The sequence below is a fragment of the Lutjanus erythropterus genome, chromosome 10, assembly GCF_056507025.1.
Source record: "Lutjanus erythropterus isolate fLutEry1 chromosome 10, fLutEry1.hap2, whole genome shotgun sequence".
NCBI lineage: Eukaryota > Metazoa > Chordata > Actinopteri > Lutjaniformes > Lutjanidae > Lutjanus > Lutjanus erythropterus.
The window spans coordinates 30,043,097-30,064,880 of record NC_139326.1 but is presented as its reverse complement, the minus strand read 5'-3'; the positions used below and the strand labels follow the sequence as shown (position 1 = coordinate 30,064,880).

At 39.4% G+C, this 21,784-nt stretch overlaps 1 protein-coding gene across 2 annotated transcripts in view; it reads right to left on the bottom strand.

Annotated features, from left to right (window-relative positions):
- Positions 1–497: 497 nt before the first annotated feature.
- Positions 498–21,784, bottom strand: part of LOC146320675 (DNA repair protein XRCC4-like) — a 30,689-nt gene continuing 9,402 nt past the window's right edge. The window contains exons 6-10 of one of the 2 annotated variants that reach the window (XM_084729004.1): positions 10,997–11,163; positions 10,209–10,373; positions 8,197–8,285; positions 4,206–4,338; positions 498–1,187 (exon numbers count right to left, since the gene is read on the bottom strand). In XM_084729004.1, the coding sequence (XP_084585130.1) occupies positions 4,214–4,338; positions 8,197–8,285; positions 10,209–10,373; positions 10,997–11,163 (546 nt within the window). In that variant the 3' untranslated portion in view covers positions 498–1,187; positions 4,206–4,213. Of the gene's footprint in view, positions 1,188–2,438; positions 3,298–4,205; positions 4,339–8,196; positions 8,286–10,208; positions 10,374–10,996; positions 11,164–21,784 lie in introns of those variants that run through there. The other variant, XM_084729005.1, reaches the window with a different exon arrangement.

Here is a 21,784-nt window from a genome sequence, read left to right as displayed (position 1 = left end):
CATCTTCAGTTTTCAAACATTGCTTGTGTGAAGTTGTTTCAGACATTACAGTTTAGGCGGTGAGCAGTAAGGGGTGAGCACAGCGCAGCCTGGCAACAGACAAAGACCACTCTGTCTCACTGTAGCTCTGTGACGGGAAAGCAGGAAGACTCCTGTCATTTCCCTAGATGATGGGAATCCTACAGGTGCACGCAGTAAGTGAATGACGATGATAAGCAAGTGACTGAACGTTTAATTTCAACCTGGCACAGCCATCATCGCTCCCTCACAAATTCCTTCACCTGCATGGGCTGTCCGTTGATCTAGACTGCCCTTGCTAGAAGGCCATGTGGTTGTAACTTTTCCTTATTTTATTACAAAATGATATTCATGGTGAAGAAACTCAATAAACTAACAGGAATAAAATCTATGACAGATCATTATTTTCTGCTTAATTTATTTATAACTATTTATTATAACTAAGCAATGACTTAGAAAATGTTGAAAAGGCAAAAATATTACAAAGTAAAATGTTTATTTCAGTCATGTTATGAGACATTTCACAATATATATTTACCCAGAAAACATTTGAAAAAAAAAATCACATAATAAGATAGAACTTCCTGTCCTCTTTCCTCCTGTATTCTTAATACATTTCCTTTGAACATTATATTTAAAAGCAAATAAAAATAAAAATTTAAAGATTTAGAATGTATTTAAAATAATTTTTAGAAAATCAATTATTCAAAATGAGCAAATAACACAAATAATCATGTTTAAGAACATTCTGCACTTAAACTAAACATCCTTAGAGTAATATTCAAAATGACACCACTGAATCAGTACAGTCTGCTTGTCTTTCACACTTTGTCTCATCTTCCACTGCACATCACTAAGCGTTCATCTGTAATTCAGCCTTAGAAACTGATCCAGACTTCACGTTACAAAATGTCTTCTTGATGTGATGTATAGAGGAGAGAGTGTGACATTCCTGTGGGGATTACCAAACCGGCAAGCGCGTGTTGTGGGATTATCCTGGCGGCCACCCGTGGCCTTTAGCAGACATGTAGGTATCATCCGAATCATAAAAGACAGCAGAAGGGTCCAGAAGTCAAAGGTAGAATGGTCAGATAAAGACCATGAACAGGTCTCCATAGGTTCATTACTGTCAGTGTGAAGACACACTGTGATGACCTCAGGACCTAAAGCTGGTAGCAGAAGTAGAAGAAGAGGTGAGAAGGTGAAGACGGTGAAAAACAACATAACCTTATTAACCCACTGCAAAACACCCCTCAGGTAGTTTGGGCCACAGAACATCTACGGAAGAATAGGGCAGATGAAAATGAGGAAAAACGCTGAGGGCAAATTATTGTTGACAAAATGCTAGTTTAGAAAAGAGAAATGAAAGGGAGGGTGTATAGTTTATTTTCATAATTAAAAGAGGGAGGAAAACATCAGCAAGACATGATGAATAAGCAGCAGCAAAGCAGCTTTGGTGCCTTGGTGGTGACACCCTGTTTTCTGGGTGTAGCCTGTTGTCCCTCCGTAGTTGTTGCTCTTTCTCTGGTCTCCAGGCTGAGGGACTTGGCCGCCAAATTCGAGATCAGGGCGACCTCTTGAGAGAAATTGTTTCCATACTCCTGCTCCAGATTCTCTACCATATTCTTCAAGTCATTAGCAGAAACACCATCAGTTCCTGAGGAAACACTGGAGGGCGTTAAGCGTCTGTTATCACATGACCATTAACGTGTGCTGACGTTTATCTTTTGATTTATTGAAGACAAGAGACAAGCAGCAAGTCTCTCGTGAGAGCTGTGGCAGGTAATTGTCACAGTTAAAGCAAACCAGATGGTGGTATCATGCTCTGGCTTTCTGAGGACTGCTTTCCCAATCTGGGACGAAATCTGGCATCAAATCTGGGGACACTTCCAGGACACTGTTGCCTGGTTGTCACTGTTTTGGTTGTGTGTGCATTTAGGTGAGGGGTTGACTGACTGAAAGTAGCTTGCCACATAGCAGGAGAGGGATCAAGAAAACCTGTTCATCATAAAAAGCCTTAGGTTTAGGGATTTAATCATGTTCATGATGAGTTCTGGATGTCTTCTAATAATTGAGGAAGAGGAGGAGGGTGGAGACAAAGCAAGGCAAAGAGAGAAGGGAGTAGAGAGAAGAGAAAGAGAAAAGTTAAAGGTAACAAATACTTTGCACTAATAAAAAACATTGCACATCCCACAGGGATTGTACAGATTATTTGAGGTGTGGTTGTATGAGGTCCTTATTGATAGTCAGTGTATTACCCACAGTAGATGGCGGTCAACACACCCCTAGTTTGAAGAAGTCTTGATCTTGATCTCTGATGACACACTGTGGTGAATTTATGATTTATCACAGTACAGACTTCTCCTTTACTAAAAGGTCTACCTAAATCCATCAATATAAGTTTAGCTGCAGACTGGAATATTTTCACATTTTACTTTGCCGTCAGACAGACGGCATCTGTTCTGCTGCTGACCCTGTCCACAGCAGTTCATTGCTTAGTTTCTGTTATACTCCTGCCTGCTTCTCCAAACTGGGGGCACGCCGACCAGCATCTGTGAAGGTGATACACTGACTATTAACCCCACATCAAGTGATTCAAACCAGTTCTTTAAATTTAATATTTAATGGGTCAATATGAAGATGTACTTTTGGAAATACAGCTCAAAATATTGATATGCACTGTGTTGAATTATAGTATCAAGCACTTTGCCCAAAAAGTGCACGTTAGTTGTTTAGACAGAGTAAAACGATGCACATGTTTTCATTGGAACTCAAAACGATTGCTGTCGTAGCTTAGTTGGACCAAGCAACACTACAGACTGCAGTAATTTCAGTTTTGTTTATTTGCCAGCCAACACCCAAATGTAAGCTGTGGGAGGATGTTATGAGGTTTTCAGATTTAAAAGAAGAGTGCCTACGACAAATGCAGGAGAGGTGATTAACTTACCAAATGTACCATACAGTTTACTGACTGACACCATGCTGTCCCATGCAACTACTGTCTGGAGATGTGACGTTTACTGTTATGTAGAAAGTACTGATTTGTGTATTTCCTGACTATATATATTGTACTTTTCAGACATTTCTTTTGCAGCAGAAGCATGTAAACATCATGCAATGTTAGTCTGAGCCCATTTTCTGTCTTAAAAGGAAGCAATCCAAGAAACTCATGGTCATTCTATTGCAGTGAGTCAGTATAGTATGAGAAAACGTGCAGCTGGTGCATGTGGACAGACTTCACAACATTGTAAGTTTGAGCCGGATGTTCAGGAGACACCTCTGAAAATCCAAACATTAACAGAAGCTGATTAATTAAACTCTGTCAGACCCACCAGTGACTCAGTGTCTATAAAGTCATGTAGTTAAGATGTTTTCACCCATAGAAAATTCTAAATTCTCCCACAGGAAAATTTAAAGATTTTAAGAAGTGAAATGATAAAACACAAAAAAAATATAGTGTCAGTTGGTTTTTAAGCTAAATACATTTTTTTAAATCCCACATATGCCCCTTTCATTTAACCCATCCAATTTATTTGGAGGAGACAGCAACTATTTTTTAGCATCTGGAGACCAGCTCCACATTTAAGACCAGTGACTAACATAATCAATACGATAAGATGCAGAAAACCAGTTCAACAATTACACAGAAATATGCAGAGCCCAGAGCGGACACTGTAGGATGCTGGGAAGCGTGCATGCATGGTTTTTTTCTGTAACACCATCGATGACGACAAATGATGATTCAGCCCTCTTTAATGGGAGGAGTGGAAGATAAAAATTCAGTAGGGCACCCCACATCTTTTACTGCGGTGGTTTTTCAGACATCTGATGTCTGAGTGCAGCGAAGTAGTCATGAATGAAATTTGAGGGAAATGAGAAAAATGTTTCACAGGCCCATAAAACCAAGCAAACCAAAGTCTTGCTGTTAAACTCTGGTTTGGGGCCACACAGAACCTCTTATTCTTTGCCATTAGAGATCTTAATCTGCAATTTATAATCCTTTTAATTCCTCTTAAACGTTTCCATCCAAACTCATCCAATGATAAGTTTTGTACAGATACCACTACTGTATGCAAAGAGACTCAACAAACCACCATCATGAGCTAAAAATGTAAGTTATCCAGTGGCAAGACCTGCAATGATACCAAATATGATGATACAGCGTTTGTATTGGTTATCTGACTAACCTGTGACTTTATTCCTGCTCATAAGACTTTGGGCTCAGGGTGTGAAGCAACCTCTGCTTCCGTCTCGGTTGTTCATCGTCATCATCAGAAAAAGTCCGGTCCAGAGAGATGCCATGGCATTCCAGATCACGACCTGAGTACAATACAAAACATACACAACTGTTCAGTAAACCACCTCTGATACTGGGGATCTTACTTTACAGATTGCTAACTTGAGCCAGTGGCTCTTTAACCTCTTCAACTCCATGGAGAAGTTCAGTAAATCAGTCATACTCATTTTTCACCAAGGAAGAGAAGACAGTGGAAAATCTGCAGTACAACCTTTTATAAAGCATTTTAAATTTATATATATTGATTTCCTGATGAAAGGAAATGAAAACAGTGAGGTGGCCTGTTAACACTGCCTAAATGTAATGATTATTCATTAAAAAAAATTCTTAACATGTGTGTATGTTTTCAATAAAATGTGTCAAGATAATTTAAAGTGATGCAGAAAAAATGGTCATGAATGTTCATTTATGCACAAATGAACTGAATGAAGATTTGTTTATTGTTAGCCTAAATTTTGACAAGGTAAAAACTGTCACTGTAATAATCAAATGGGTCCCTTGACCTCTCACATCAAGATATCTAGATAAAAATGGGTTCTATGGGTACCCAAGAGTCTCCCCTTTACACACATACCCACTTTATGGTATTCCTATGCAGTTTGGGGCAAAGACCATGCAGTTTTTTTCATTATCATTATTATCGAATTGTGTCCAAACCTTTGACCCGTACTCCATAACACTACTGTGTGGAATATACAGCTGACCTGCTATCTCCCCCTAAAGACCCCCTATCCCCAACTAAGAATGACAAAAATGGGAGTATGGTATGGAGGGAATGAGTGGAAGAGGATAATTAGTGATGATACTAATATACCTGAACCCTCAAGGCAGTTCATTTGAAAAAATAAATCACATCTCAGTCAAAGATCTAATAGGCTAATTACATTTCTTCCCTTTGACCTTTGGCTGTTGGACTACAGGTTCGTCAAATGCCCCTAAACAAATGTGTCTAAATGACTGCACTCTGATGTCTTGTAACACATTTCTGGCATGGTTTCAATACCAAGGTACAAATTCTCCATCTTCATTGCTTCCATCATTTGTGGCAGTTTCAGGGATCATATAGCCTCAGGTGACCTCTGTTAACCCAGGACAATTCCACACCTTAAAGTCCTGACCTTTATCGGGAATAGAGATCTGGCATTCCACACAAGTCCAGTCACACTCGGATACAATCGTTTATATACAGACAGATGCACAAACACACCTGTTTGCCCTTTAACTCTGCTTCTAGCATATTCAAATTCAGAGATTAGATAAAAAGAAGCCATGGATAACTGCCTGATCAGGAGATAAAACCTTTAATGCAGATGGTGAAATTAATGCTACTGTGGATGTTCACAGTAAAATGAATGACAAGCACGTGAAGCCTCATATTACAGTCAATCTGACTGTTAAAAAGACCATTTACATCATTTTTATCCACTTTTTTCTTGTGTCCTAGCACTGAGCACCTTATCAGATACTTTCTGATCCCTTACATCACAATGCCTTTCTCTCTTCCACTTCTATCTCCTTTATCTTCAGTCACCCTTGTGAGCATTCTGCTTTCTTTGTTGTCACCATCAGATGCTAAACCTGGAGGGAACAAGTCAAAGAGAGAGTTTCTCCTTTTGTCTCCACTTCTGCTCGATCACTGGTCTCTTATCAAGCCTTGGCAATATGAAAACACACCCTGAGGCTTGAGGGTTAACTGGGGCCAAACATGTCAATGGATCAGCCCACTATGTCGGTGAAGTTTTGGTGGATTTCTACATGCAAATAAAGCATCATTTGCAATTGTGCGCACAATTTCTGATCTAGGTCAAACTTTGCAAAAGCCAAATGGATGGGGACTGGAGTTGAACACAAAAAAACGTCAGTGAGGTCTCAAATGCAGTTTTGAAGTTTACTTACTGTATGTGTTTGGTGAATTTTTAAACACAAAATACTATCGTGGCTCATAAAGTAGATTTCATGTCTCTCCAATCATTCTGAAGGTGGCAAGGAATTAGTTGGTGGCTGGGGTTACCAGACTGAGGCTGTACAATACAAACAAGAAGTGGTAACAATGCATTAAGCATCCATTAGCCTATTTCAACAGCCCGACTTGAGTATGTCTTGTTTCCATCACAGTGCTTGAGGCCAAGAGAGAAACGCCCAGAGACTGATTTGTTGGACAGCTGAATTAGTCTAAATCCTGTGACAATTTTGGAACACACACCCTTAATGTTAAAAAGCTCAGAATAAAGAGAAAATAGGGAGACAAATTCATCAGTGTAGGAAGATAAGAGATATGTGCTGGGTGATTTTCACTGACAAGTTAAAAACACTAGAAAGCATTGTAAAACCCTTCTGGACTGCAAACAACTGTGTGTTTGAGCCAAGAACCTGCGCAATCTACAACCTCCATCCATCATCACTGAGGTCAGACTGGGACATGTGTGTGTAAGTGAAAGAAAGTGCAGAAAGTGAGACCCAAACAACAGAAACTGCGAAAGCCTCTATAACATCAACGTGTTTGGCATCTGTATTATCCTCTTGGGCGGCTTGAGTTTGGCTGTGAACACAAACACGGCCATTGAGAGAGCGATCACTGGGTTATCCCAGCAGATTGCACCGCTGCAGCACAGGGGGCATGACTCAGCAGATGTGACATCACGCCTGCTCTGTGTGATGCAGGAAGGGGGAGACCACCGCATGGCTGGCCGTGTTGAAGCAATCACTGCAGATTTCACTGGGTGGGTTTATGACTCACTGACGAGTGTTTCCCAGAACCTGGCTACCCGAGGGTATACTCTGCTTGTGTGTGCTTTTAAGCGTATGTTAAACCCCCCCAAACTTACATAATCAATTACATTCAACTGTCAAGTTTATTGGACAGTAAAAAACAGTTTGAGGAAAACTAAAACTCAAGAGTTTCTTTAAAGAGTCTGCATCAATACTGAGTCACGTTGTGACCTATGACATCACAATGAGTACCGGGAATGGGCGAAAATTTGCCATGTTCAATACTTGCACACCCTGCTCCACCAAAATACAGTAAGTGTAATCTTTGAGCACAATGTGTGTGTGATGGTGAACCACTGTAACCATAAATCTCTAGAAAGGTGACCTATGAGAACATCCTAAGTGAGGTATATCATGAAAGGAAGCCTCTAAAGATACAACATTTTAATGATTCCACCAGCAGCGTCTCAATGTGCCCAACAAGTGGCGGATGTCGAGTCAATTAGCATGTAGCAGATCGAGCAGGTAGGAAGTCAAAAACCAGAGAGAATCCAGTCAATTTTCAAAATAAAAGACCCAGAGCAGACCAGCAGACTTTAACTACGCAACCTATTTATCCACGGTAGAAGCACAAACAGCAAGGAAGGAGGACCAGATCAATAAAATCTGAGCAAGTAAACAGAATCAGGCAGGCAAAATGTTCTACTGCTGTTGTCTGAAACACTGTCAGTGGGGCCATGCAACTGTGTGCAGGACATATCAAAACCGTGGTGCAGGCTTTTACTGTAATCAAAAGTGTGTTAACTTACGAACACACAGCTCATTGCCAATTCTCATCATGTTATGAACTGCACTGGTTAGGTTCGTCCGTACCCCTTGAGAAAAGCCTTTGTTATTTCATTCTGAGGCAAGGAATTGTTTCAATCTGGTTGTCATCGATCCTGCTGTTGTAACATATTCTGGCGGATAAAGATGAAAACACATGTTTTATTGTTTTTTTTTCTTTTATTTAATTATTAATTCTGAGTTGGGAGAAAATGGTTTATTTAACAGGGCCAGGGAGCAATTTTCGCTCTGATAAGTTAAGAAAAAACTACTTAAAAAAATGCTTAAAAAACTCTTAAGACTACACACACACACACACACACACACACACACACACACACACACACCTGTGATGAGGATAGTTGGCTCCTGGGATGGATGGAAGCTCTGAACTGTCTCCTCACTTTTGTCCTGACTGTCATCTTCACCATTGTCACTAAAGTTTGAGAGAAGAAAAGAAAGTGTTTTATGTAGAAAAATGTGTGTGTGTGTGTGTGTGTGTGTGTGTGTGTGTGTGTGTGTGTGTGTGTGTGTGTGTGTGTTTGTGTGAAGAAGAAAAACTGAGTTAACCCATGATGCTTTAGAAAATACAGCATCTTGTTTTACTTTGCTGGCAAAACCTTTGGGTAATCATCTTTTAATATTTTTATTATTGACCACCAGGGATGGTGGAAAAGCCAGACAAACAAGCAGCGATTATGAGTAAAATCTTCCATCGATTCACTGTGCCCTGCTATGACGGAAGATTGTTAAAAAAAAATAAATGAAAAGCCATCGTCTGTGTTTTACAGAAGCCAGAGTTATGGCGCACACATACGCAGATCTGACACCACTGTGTGACCTGCTTGGAAACAAAACTTGCAATTTTTTCAAGTAAAGCTGAATATGCTGATTTACTCATCCAAAGTCTCAGTGCTACACAGTTAGCTAAGTTAACTGTCACACTATAAAGAGTTTTACATACAATGTTAAGTAAGTTGTCTAGCATGTAGTTGGTAGAAAACAAGACTAGAGCTGCAATTAGTTTTAGAACTTAGTATTTACTTTTAGCAATTAATTGAAGATGAATCTGAACCTTTTTTGATCATCGATAAATTGTTTGTCAGTTCTCAAAGAAAATGCCAAACATTTGATGGTTCCAGCTCCTAAAATGTAAGAATATGCCAATTTTCCTTGCCTTACATTATATTAAATTCAAAGACTAAAATATTTTGTTTTTGTGTGTTATTTTCTTGCAACACATTTCTTCAGAGATTTTTTTTTTGTGATGCCTCGTAATCATTAGGGTTGTGTATCTCACTGACTGAGACGATTCAGTTCATATCTCAATACATGTTCAACATCAAATATATTATTAAATGGCCAACGATTTGGTTCGATACAATTCAGCTCTGTCATGATATGATGTGATATGATGCAATACAAGATAATGCAATGTGTTACTCTTTACATTTTGATTCAATTAATGGTACATCTGTAGAGTCCTATTAGTGGCAAAAAGAAATTCTGATCCTGATCCCAAACTAAAGTAACAGGAGAGACAGAGAGAAGGAGACATTACAGTGGTGTTAACATCTTATTATGAGTCTAATGTGTGAATGAGATACTGCAGCCTAAATGAGAAACTGAACAAACTTTAAAACTGTTTAAAATATTAGTATTTCTGCACTAAGATGATGTGCTGTTCTGTTCCATATGAAGAGTACTGTGGTTTTGATCAGTGTGGAGGAACAGTGATGCTCAATGTTACCTGCTCTCACAGTGACATAACATCTCTGTGGGTCAGACTCATGTCTCTGTTCTCTGCTGTCAGACATGTTTTGTATAAATGATTTACAGCAGCGTTTCTCATCTTTCTTATAAAATACAAACTTATTCCACACTTGCGCACTATGAAAGTTTGGTGGTGCGACGCGGTACAATGTCACTTCTGTCACTGTTTTCAGTGCGGTCTGTTTTGAGTAAATCAGGAGAGTAAAAGAGGAGAAACAGGAGACTGAGGAGGGAGCGCTTGTTTTATGTGAGTGCGGCAGCAGGCGTCCAGCAAGAGCGGTGCTGGCACTGACAGGAGAAAGAAAATGGAGGAAAGTAACAGTGGCAGCTCCTTGATGCCAAAAATGAAACATATGCACGTCCTAAGGAGATGTATTGATACGCCAGTGCTGCATTGATTTGTTTTCCGATTCATGTTCAGCTTTTTACCTATACAGGTCACCAAAATTAATGCACTTATATCTTACACATTAAAGTCCAATGCATCAGATGCATGAGTGAATCGTTACACCCCTAGTAATCATGTATCATATTCAACATTTATACCAGAGCATCGCAGAATTAATGGAAGTTATGCAACGCTGACCTTTGTCTCCTCTCCTCATCTCTCTGCTGGTCATCCGTCTGTTGGAGCTGGCGGAGAACATCCTGCAGGCCTCTGATCTTGGCCTTCTTCTCATTCAGCACCATGACAAAACGTGAGTACAGCTCCCTCTCCAACATCTCCTTATCCTGAACCTGCTGCTCCAGCCTAGTGAGAAAAAAACATGGACAGACAGATGTACGTACAAAAACATACATTCAAGAAAATGGACTTTGACTTGTGCATGTGTGCACTTGTGCGTGGACAGCCATGCATACATAGATTAAAAACTTGTTTTAAAATCTTTCTCATTTTGTTTGCCTTCTGGAGCAATTTGCTAAGAAGAATGATGTTGATTCCTCCAAGTGAAGGAATGAATGAGAAGACAAACAATTGCACAAAAAATGTTATTTGAAAATAAGCACAAGGGATACGTAAAATGGACATACAAATGAATCATTTGAAGTTAGTTCCCAGAAATCATAAGCCTAGTTTGCAACACTGGGTGGAACACTTAATAGTCTCAAATGGGCGACCAGTGATGATGTCATTATGGGCGATTGCCGTGCATATAAACAGCTGGCAGCCCGACTTTAAAACCAAAGAGAGCTTGCATGCAAACACAACAATCACCAAACAAATACCAGCACTGAACATCTAAAGAAAGACAGATTCTGTCATGGTATTTTCCATTTGAACTTGACATTTGCTCAGCATCACATATTCTTTCATAAACACTAATTTTAATCCTCCAGCACACAACACAGGGCAGCACTCCTCCTCATCCTTACTGTCGAAGTATGCGTCGATGCTCCTGTTTCAGTCTGCGGTTCTCCTCCAACAGTTTGCAGTTATCTGACTCCAGATCCGCGTTGCACTTCAGGGATTGGCCAATCATCTCCCGGTTCAGCTCCAGAGGGTCTGGAGCCGGATGGAGCTCCGCAGAACCCAAGTGCACCTGAAGAAAGGAGGGAAAGAAGAGTTAAAAAGGAGATTAAATAACAGAGCAAGATCAAATAAGATTGTACAATTACGAGCATCAGTTCATATTTAAAGATCCAGTGTGAAAGATTTAGGAGGATCTGTTAGTAGAATATGACAAAGATGAAATAGAACATCCATAAGTATGTTTTCATTAGTGTATAATCACTTGGTATTAAAAATAATTATGTTTTCATCCGAGGGTGCAGGTCCACGTTTCTACACAGTTTGGCAGCCCCTGTAGATTGTACTACATGTTTGGAAGGGAAGGGTATAGGGAGTTGCTTGCAATCTTTAACCTTGCCACTAGATGGCCCTAAGTCCTAGACAACGGTCCTTTAAGTAGCAATAAGAATTGATAAGATTTTCACGATAGGAATGACATTACAAATTTGGTCTGATTGTTTATCAGTTGCCTTATTGATTCCTAATCACTTTTCTATGATGAAAAAACAGATTTTCAGTAGGGATGCACCGATTGTGAAATTCTGGGTTGAAACAATGCTTTTGGTGGTTGTGAATTATGTTCTTCTTGTTATTTTTTAACCATTTTGCCAGGGAAATCTTCATTAGAAAAAAATGTAAGCCATTTCCTTCTTACGTCGAACCAGAGCATGCTGTCGAGATCTGGACTGATAAGCTGATAAGCTCAGAGGCATATGATTGCAATGGATCAGACAACTTGGAAGCGGTTTTCAACTGGAAGCTGTTCGCGATGCCCATCCCTATATTTAGGGCAATGAAGTTTTCTCTCCAGGTTGGCCAGCTTCATTATTCACGATCGGTTGACAAGCTCGGCAACGTGGGAAGACCCAAGTACTCAACTGTTCTTCCTCTGCATTGACAGGTGACAGTTCAGGTCATTCATGACACATGGTAAGCATAACCTCTGGATGCCTGACCTCCGTTTGAGCGTGCCCGACTGGGAGGGGACAACAGGACAGATTTAAGACTACATCTCCCAGCTCCCCCTGGAGTGCCTGGGGATCCTCTTGGCAAAGCTGGAGGAAGTCACTTCGGAAAAGCACATCTGGCACCACAATCTTGACCAGAGTTAAGTTTTAGAAAACTGAAGATTAATGGATTTAAGGTAATAACCTGATGCTTACATCTAAAACAGCTTCCAAAACCTGCTTAGAGTTAAAAATGAATAAGAATTTGCACCTTAATGTCATTTGCAATACAGAGGTGCGATAAACCATTAATTCAGATTTTCTTTGAAGCAGGAGACTTTTTAAAATGATTACTTGTTTTCTTCTGTCTCGTAGAAATGCAGATTGAATTCACTGGTCACCACTATGCAAGTGAGCACACAGTTTCCTCTCTTTTGCTTCTTGTCGGTGACTCTTTGGAATCACAGGCAGGCTTCAGGTGTTATAAAACATTCCTCATTTGGTTTGCATTTTGGCACTTAGTCACAGAGCAGGGCTGTGGCTGCAGCAGCGGATGACAGAGAAATTTTTGAACATTTAGTTGCTGTGTTAAAATTTCTAAATTCCACTGTAGCCCTAAAATTTCAAAAAGACAAAACATGATTAAATCTACAGGAAACACCAATAAATAAACACAGAATATCCCAAAGTACAGAGACATTTGGCCTGCAGTGATCAAAGCTAAACATATTTTCAAAGAGCTGCATGATCTTTGTTTGCCTGTTGCCTCGGAGATTCTCACATGCACACAGAGGTACTACTCATGATGCACTGGGAAACCAGAAGGTGATGAGGTGCTAAATCTTCACTGGGCTGCTTCGAGGTCGCAGACCCACTGTAATAAAGCCGCCATCTTCAAAAGCTCTCATAAAATACTTGTCATTTTTGTCCTGAGCTGATGCTGTCCTGGCAGGCCACACAGCTGTTTTCCCCTCCACTGGTGAACCTGAACATGTTTCACTGAGTGGACATTTGCTGCTGCACATCGCTCCCACAGCTTCGCTAGCTTAGTCTACCTGTCTGTTTCAATCCATCCTCTGTTCTTTGGTTGTCTCTTTCTCTCAGTGTTAAATTTCTCCTCTGTAATTTCTCACCTTCTTTCTCACTATGTCTCAATGCAATGTTCTGTGCAAAAAATACTCTATTACTATTGAATGAAACCAAGGGAGATATTAACTCTATTATTATGCATCTTCCACCAAATCTTTTTTGACACCCGCTTCAATAACAGCTAAAATCGTAGCAACTAATATCTTTGGTGATCTGATGATCCTAAGACTTTTTCTCTAAGAGCCACCATCAGATCAATTTTTTTGCTTATCCGGTGAAATGTCTAAACATTTACAAGATAGAACCCAGACATTTGATATGATATACAAGAGTGTATGCTGAATTTTATGTATTTTGTCATTTACAACCAAATGGCTGCAACAAAGCATGATATTCTAATTAGCAGATGTTGGAATGTGAACGTGGCAAAAATTACATCTACTACTTATAAACTTATCAAACAACAAATGGAAATTTCTGTTTGGCACATTATATCTCTATTGTCACCGTATTAGTAGCATTGTATCTTATATCACTGGAAAGTTTGTTCATTTCCTTTTAAAATGATGCCCAATTTGTAGAGATCCTGCATTTGTGGGACAAATAGCAAACTGATTATGTGGGTGGGACCCAAGTGAGATGTGCCAAATTTCCCTGCAAATGTCAAAGAGTATTCTCCTGTTGATATAGACTGTTGGCATAGGGATTGGACGTTCTATCAGTAACAAGGAACAAACAAGACATATTAGTAATTTTACACTTTAATCACTGAACAAGCAGTCAGGAGGCTCAGTAGCAGGTTGAAGAACCACACAAAACCACAACAGCCTGGCACCTCCTCCTCATCCTGGTCACCCGCCTGGTTACACGTTGTTGTAGGACGGCCGTCCATCTCTCAACCAGGATTTGTCACAGGTCAGCCAACATGGTTCCATTGATCACTCTAGCACGCCCAAGCTGATCCCACAAGTTCAACTGGGTGTAAATTACCAATACGACTTGTTTGTTCCTTGTAACTGATAGAGAGTTCAATCAGTTGATCCTCCAAACAACTCAAAACAAGAGAACCAATGCCAACATCAGAATACACTGTTTGACATTTGCAGGGAAATTTGGCACATTTCACTTGGGATCCCACCCACATAATCAGCTGTGCTGCTCATCCCACAAATGCAGGATCCTTACAAATGGGACATCATTGTAAAGGGGAAGAAACAAACTTTCCAATGATAACACAAATTTTCAAACTTTTTTTGATGACTTTACATATTATAGTATATATTACTATATAATGCTTGCTATTGTCACTATGACTTTACTTGTGAGCATGATGCTGACGCTAGCATTTAGCTCAAGTACAAATGGAGTCTCACAGGTCCTGTTAAGACTTAACATGCATCTTGGGTGATGCAGTTAGAAGTGGGCAGCTCTAAGTACAGGTGTGAATGTACCAAAAGTGCAAGTGGACACACTGAGATCCAACTGCTATGACAACATTCAGAGGTGGTGTGGGCCATGTATGGCGACATTCTTTGGCAACAACAAGCAAGAAGGATTCTTGTGGATTTCGTACACATGAAACACTGATTTCCATTTGGGTCAAAGAATCAGTATAATGGAAACCTGAACACTAAGTTGTCAATCTTGTCAATCTAGCAGTAAATGTACAGTACAGGCTACAATGTGTCATTTAATAAACACCGAAGCTTCTCAAGACCAAGAAACATTTCATCTGCTATTTCCAAAGTGCTGGAAAAGTGAAGGGGGTTACCCCTGAAGTTAGCCGAGCAGGAAAGGCTAACATTATCTTTATGCCTACATTAGCACTGGTAGGATCATATCACTTTCAGAGGCTTTGTAATGTACTCCTGAACTGCAGTGTCTTCTTGGAGACTGTCGTCTGAATGTCTTCTGTGGTAATTTATCAGTTTTTCAGCAGTGAAAGAAGTTGTTGTTGTTAGTATGTTGTTAGCTATCCACTGGCAATCCCATGATGCCTTTGGCTGAATCAACCAGTCAGAGGCCATGTTCCTGACTTGTCATGCGTGACAGTGCTAATTTCAAACATATTGCTGTCATCACCACAAATTGGGTCAATCTCATGTTCTTACATTGTGCAATCCCAGAGTAGGCATCACATAACTGCAGTGTTCTGGTCACACGGTTATCGTCACAGGATAACAGGAACAGAAACAGGAACAGGTAACAGGATCAGGACAAAGAGGGGACCACCCAGAATCTAAAGAGGATGAGGTTCCTAAGGACTCATAAAAATCTAGAGCAACATCAGGATGTCACAGTGATCCAGTGCAGCCTCTTCACGGGGATTTCTGTGTCACACTGAGCTTCATAAGTCATGAACAAGTTGGCATGGCCATAATTCAGTGTTTGTGAAAGTTGGTCCACCGATAATGAGACACAGCATGCGCAGCATGGGGCCCATTAAGAATGGTTGATGTTTGGCCTGGTCATGATTGCGAATTTGAACAATGTGCATGTTAGGTCTGAGCAATAATAAATAGAGATATGCATCTGCAAGAGACGCTTCATCAATAGCAATGAGAAATTTGTTCAATACAATGTTAAGTAGGTTCTTTTAAATGCATTAAATGCATTTTGTGTTTGTTTGTTTTTTAAGTATGTAAGGTGTCCAGTAGCCTATTACCTGTGTGCATTGCTAAAAAAAAAAGTAGTTGATTTAGAGGTTAAATTCAAAATGAAGTGCTTAAATTCAACATTATTTCTCCTGATCGTTATTAAAAATATATATATATAATATGTCAATAAAATGACCAATAATAATCAATATCAACTGAAATGAAACATTTTATTCTATATCTCCCAGCCCTAATGCATTATGTCCACTTAAAAAACCCATTCAACTTTCACACTCCAGTAGACCTCACATTACTATCTATACGCACACATAAGAAGCTACACAATTAGCGAGGTGTGAAAATGATAAAATCTTTGATCTTTCTTCAGACCTCCATTCTGTCTCCTCTTCAAACCTTTTCACTACCTCCACCTGTGCCTAAATCTCCACTGTACTTCCAGAGAAAAGTCATTTTACAATAAATCAGTCATGTGAGAAAGGATAATGTGAAGGCGCTGGACTGCTGAGTACACTAATATTTGCACACTTTAAAGAATGTAATATCCTACACTTACTGTACATGTCTCACTCCATTATAATCATTGGGACTTTGTCAAACTTTGTCATCAAAGTTTTAACAACTGACACAGTTTAAGACCATAAATCTTCCTGACCAGCATGTTAACATGGTATTACCAGTTTTAAGACACCAGATACAGAGATCTAAACTGCTGGAAGCACAACCCATATTTACTGGATTAACATTGGAAATGACACTGAGCAGCTGTTTATTTCATCTGCTCCTTCTTTAAAATACCAAAGGTTGTGTGTTTCACTGTCTTTACTTTTCAGTGTTTCTGAGAAGACCTGTTGCAGTAAACACGTGAATTCCAGATCACCAAAAGTTTACCTTAAGTTTGCTGTGTAGCATGGAAAGAGGAAGGATGCACTAAACAAGACATTAATCTGCAAATGTGGGCAAGCAGCGTGCCCATTTGTTACACATCAGTTATAAGACGATAATGAATGTTTTTTTATTGATTTAAGCTCCTTGGTGAAAGACAGAAAAAAGGCTCAAAAGCTCCCTTTATTTTCTTGAGCTTCTGTTTGTCTCCTGGGATGTAGAGATAAAGTTAAAGGTCAGCCTGCACACTGCTGCCAGTCTCTGCCAAGGTGTGGGATGTCAGACTGTTTGTCTGTGATCCACGACCCACTGCCACATTTTTCTGCTGTGTTACTTGACTAAATCAACTATAAATAATTAAATGGTTTATAGCTGTTGTTTCAGCCTCCAACAGCATTTGACACGTCTTTTATATGACAGAATGGGCTAATTTATTACAATTAAAAGATTAATGCAGCTAACATGACAGCACAAGAGAGAAAGAAGAAAAAAGTTCATAACCTCCAGCAAATCAGCATTTTGGGATGAAACAAACTGTATATAACATAAAAAAAGAGACTAAACAAATTGAGATTTAAGACTGAGCAAAATATGTGAATGTAAAATCTTTCAGGATAAATCTGTCTGACATTAGGGCCTACAACATGGCCCGGTGTGTGTGTGGTCTAACTGTTTGTTTGTTTGTGCTTCTCCAGACCGCTAGCCAGACCATAAGGTCGAACCCGTGGAGAGAGGGGACGTAGGTGTGGCAGACAAAGCCAAAAGAACACACAAAATGACACCATAACACACTGTGGGCACAAAGGACACAAAGCTTTCCTTATAACACTCTCCAACACACTGCTGGGGACCAAACCCACTACTTATTCCCATGTATCAGAGAACAAAAAACCCCATTAATTAATAACCAGCAAACAATAATATTATTAGAAGTTCCCATCATGGAAATTCAGATTAAAGCTGTTCATTTATCTCAATGACTAACAAAAACTCCAGCTCATAATAGTACATTTTAATGTTTATATTATTATTATCTGATTTCATATGAGGACAAAAATACAGGGAACATGTCAGTCATTCTATCCCCTTTTTTCTGTTCTTTTTCTATTTCAAAATTATCATCAAAGCGACAGTAGGCTATTCAAGGTTGGGCAAGGGTGCTCAGTATGGGAAGTGTGGGCACTGAGCGGCGATCAGCTTGTCCCATCAGCTCCCTCCTCCGCCGTGCAGAGGCGTGAGGCCAGATAAAGAGCAGGAAGTGAGGGGCGTCAGCAGTCAGCCCATTCCCGATAACATGACTGTTCCCATAAACACTGAAGCAATTTAAGAGAAGATAGTAAAAGAAAATAGTTAAAATAGTTACTTTCACTTGGGTATCTGCCTAGAGTACTGCATTCAGAGATGTTTGTAACAAGGCAGAAATGCATTATTACAGTTCACCCACATGAATATTGTAATAATCAACCAGACAAACAAACTCAATGAAAAACTGCTGGGAGGTGGAAGTTGCTGCTGGTGACAGCAGAAGTGACTCTTCAATGCGGTCGGGACACAAATCTGGCATCCAGTTGCACCACTATTTCACAGGCATGAAAAGCAGAACAAAAATTGTAATTGTAAAGGCCAAACATGTAACCAATTTGTCCAAACTTTTGTCTTTGATGGTCAGATGACTGAGTATATTTTATTTTTTTCTGAAACCACAATAAAAGCATTTTGGCTACTTCATGGAACTGGGTTTTGTGGGCTTTTCTGTTTGGGCATATAAAAACATGACCAACATTAACAGTTACCTAATGTCATTCAATTATCAGTCTCTACAAGTTGGCAGATGGTGCTTGTTGCATGGATCACAATAACCATGGCCCTATGGATTGTGGCGGCAAAAGGGCCTTTACTTAGGGCCCTTTTCCACCACATAAGCTCTGGTTCTCAAACTCATTCTGTTCAAAATCCTTGGAACCTTGGTGTTCTCTCGTGAACCAGCCTGCATTTTCATCAGTTTTGGTGCTATTTTTTGGTTAAAGCTAGGGACCAGCTTTTCATTTAGCAAATTGTGCTAAGAACAGTTCAAAATTAGGCACTTGAACTGGAATTTGTGCAGTAAAAGACACTTTGTGGCCACCAAATATTCCATGTAGGTGGCCCCATGTTGGCTACCAGGTTTTATCCCCATAGTGCGACACAACGTTGCAGAGCCACAAACATCCTGATTCCTTTGCACCTTTTAGTTTGACATTCTATAAAAACAGCGGACAGCACTCATCGCTGGTTAGCTACTGATATGACCAGACTACTGAAGCACTGTTTTACTAAGCCAATTCAAACAGCTGACAAAATTCCTACAGAACAACCCAAAAAGTGGAGTATGAAAAAAAAAATCTATCTATCTATCTATCTATCTATCTATCTATCTATCTATCTATCTATCTATCTATCTATCATATTAGTGTTTGTAAATAAGTTTGTCAAATGCAGACTGTGAATGTGCAAACACACTCACAAAATATATTGTATACATTATTGTGTAACTACTGACATTTTGTACTTTCACACTCCAGAATTTGGGATGATTCAGTCAGAATAAGATGCACAGCCTCTTAATTGGACAAATGTGGAACAAACAGAGTCACATTCATCCACCCAGACTCATCCAGAATCCTGTGGCTTCAATTACCACAGCTATCTCCTAATCTCCCCGGTCTGAAGTACGAACCAAGCTGTAAGTGCCTCCCAAGGACAGAGTGACAAGCCTCTTGATTGATCAAACACATAGTGACCATCATGCACCTTGGCACAGTACTACATCATGTATTTAAAAAATCCTGTGCTTTTTATCAAACAAAAGAAGAGGCAATAACTGATTTATGTAACATAAAGAAGGCCACACTCAAGTCTCAAATAATATAATACAATTGTGTAATCAATAGGGCTGCAACTAACAATTTCACAATATCCCAGAACCCCAAGTGACATCTCCAAATTACTTCTTTTGTCCAACAAACAATTCAAAACCCAAAGACTCTTCATTTACTATCATAAATGACAAAGACAAGCAGCAAATCCTTACATTTAAGAAGCTGGAACCAGAAAATGTTTGATATTTTTGCTTGAAAAATGACTGAAATGATTAATCAATTCCAGTCAAACAATCCAAGTCTTTAATCTGCAAGAATATAAAGTGTTTGCAAATATAAAGTGTTTTTATTGGCAAGTGTTGGTTCTGAAATATTTATTTTTCCACTACTGACAGATTGGTACTTAAAAAGACATTTAGGAGGAGATAATGTCTGACTTAGCCATGTAAAACACCTGCTTAGTAGTAGTTTTAACAACAAATGCCCAAATTACATTCATCATTACAAGTTCTGGGGTCATAATCATAAAATATTAATGTCAGGTTAAGTTCACCACCTGTTTTGTCTCTAACCACCTTTCTTCCATTCCCAAAGGAAACTTGCCTCATCTTTGGTCATTGCGGTACCCTGAAATTATCTGGCTGGGAAAATATGTTCCACTTTTTAACCTCTGACGTGTTCAAAAAAAAATGAGGGAGAGCAAGAGAAAAAAAAGAAGAAAAGAAGAAAAGAAGCAGGTGTTAGACAAGAGTAGTAGTTTGCACTTAATGCAAATAGTCCCCCCGGATTCTTGGATTTGTGTTTACCACACACATACAGTGATGATTACTGTCAGCAACAATGTGAGCATTTTTAAAAAGCACACTTGGGACTTAAAAGATTTGGGCCACTGTCAATCATTTTGTGTGGTCTAGTTGCTCCTATTGGCAACAACTTTTTCCTTATGCAAAAAACAAAAAAATACCTCCTTCACAAATAAGAGTTCATTTCTGTTATATTAGAACCAGTGAAACTGTTTAATGTGGGAATACAAAAGTCAAATGAGAAGCTCTACAATAAGGATTGCCCGCTTGCCCAGTGGAAGTCAAATGCCATCTCTGGCAGGTAAATCTCGCAGCTCCCTTACCTGACTGGGCAAATGGTAAAAAAGACTTTATTAAACTATTTTGTAGGGCTGGATGATACAGCTCAGAAATAATATCTATATTTTTGGGTCTATTCCACAACATACAATATATATGCCAATATATATCAAAGCATTTTCTCTGTACGAATTCTCAAATAGTGTTAACATATAGATCTTATAGAATATCATGCCTTTCTGCAAATTAGACCACCTAACAGTGGGGCTGTGCAAGAGGAACAAAATCAAACATCACACTATTTTTGACCAAACACCTCAATATCAGAAACTGAAATCAGTTTATTAAATGTTTCCCTTAAAAGCTAAAGTGATTAATCAATTATCAAAATAGTTGGCAATTAATTAAATAATGATTTAATTGCTGAAACCCTAATGGGATGCATTCAGAATACATTTAAGTGATCTGATGGAGTATCCTGAGGGATTTTTTGAAGAGGCATCAAAAATGCAGTGAAAGTAATTTGATATAAATGGTTTATTCCATCTGATATTTGATTTTTTAAAAGCCTTTATTAAGTGCCATTATGTACTACGTTGCTATACTTTATATCATAATTTCATTACTGAAATGTGGGATGTAGTTACATGAAAGAAAGTCATATACAGTGGAAAAGTATGGCACCCAAAACCATTAGTTCAGTCAAACCAACAGTTCTGTCCGCGCGTGTCCAGACATGGACTTGTGCACACATAGGCACGCTTGTATACATGGCCCACACTCATAGAAACAAAGAAAGCCAGGGGGAGTTTGAGAAAGGAAGAGAAAAGAAAAAAGGCTCTAATCAACTGTTGTCTAACATTGTTAAACAACATTGTTAGATGGGGACGACCGTGTCCATAAATCAGGGCTTTACGGTCTCTACAGTGTTCCTAACCCCCTGGCCTTTTCCCTCTGGTCTCCTCTACCTGCACAGCAGTCCCAGGACCCCCAGTGACCTGTTCCCTGCAGGCAACAGCATCGGCTCACAATTTGGAAGAATAACACCGAAAGCACCATGACCCGTACTCCATCAAAGCTGTCACTCTCTGTGAACTATGTAAGAATCGCCTTAACACGGTCTCTGACTTACCATTTCCAGTTTTTGTCAGTGACTGTTGCCTAAATTCAAAAAGG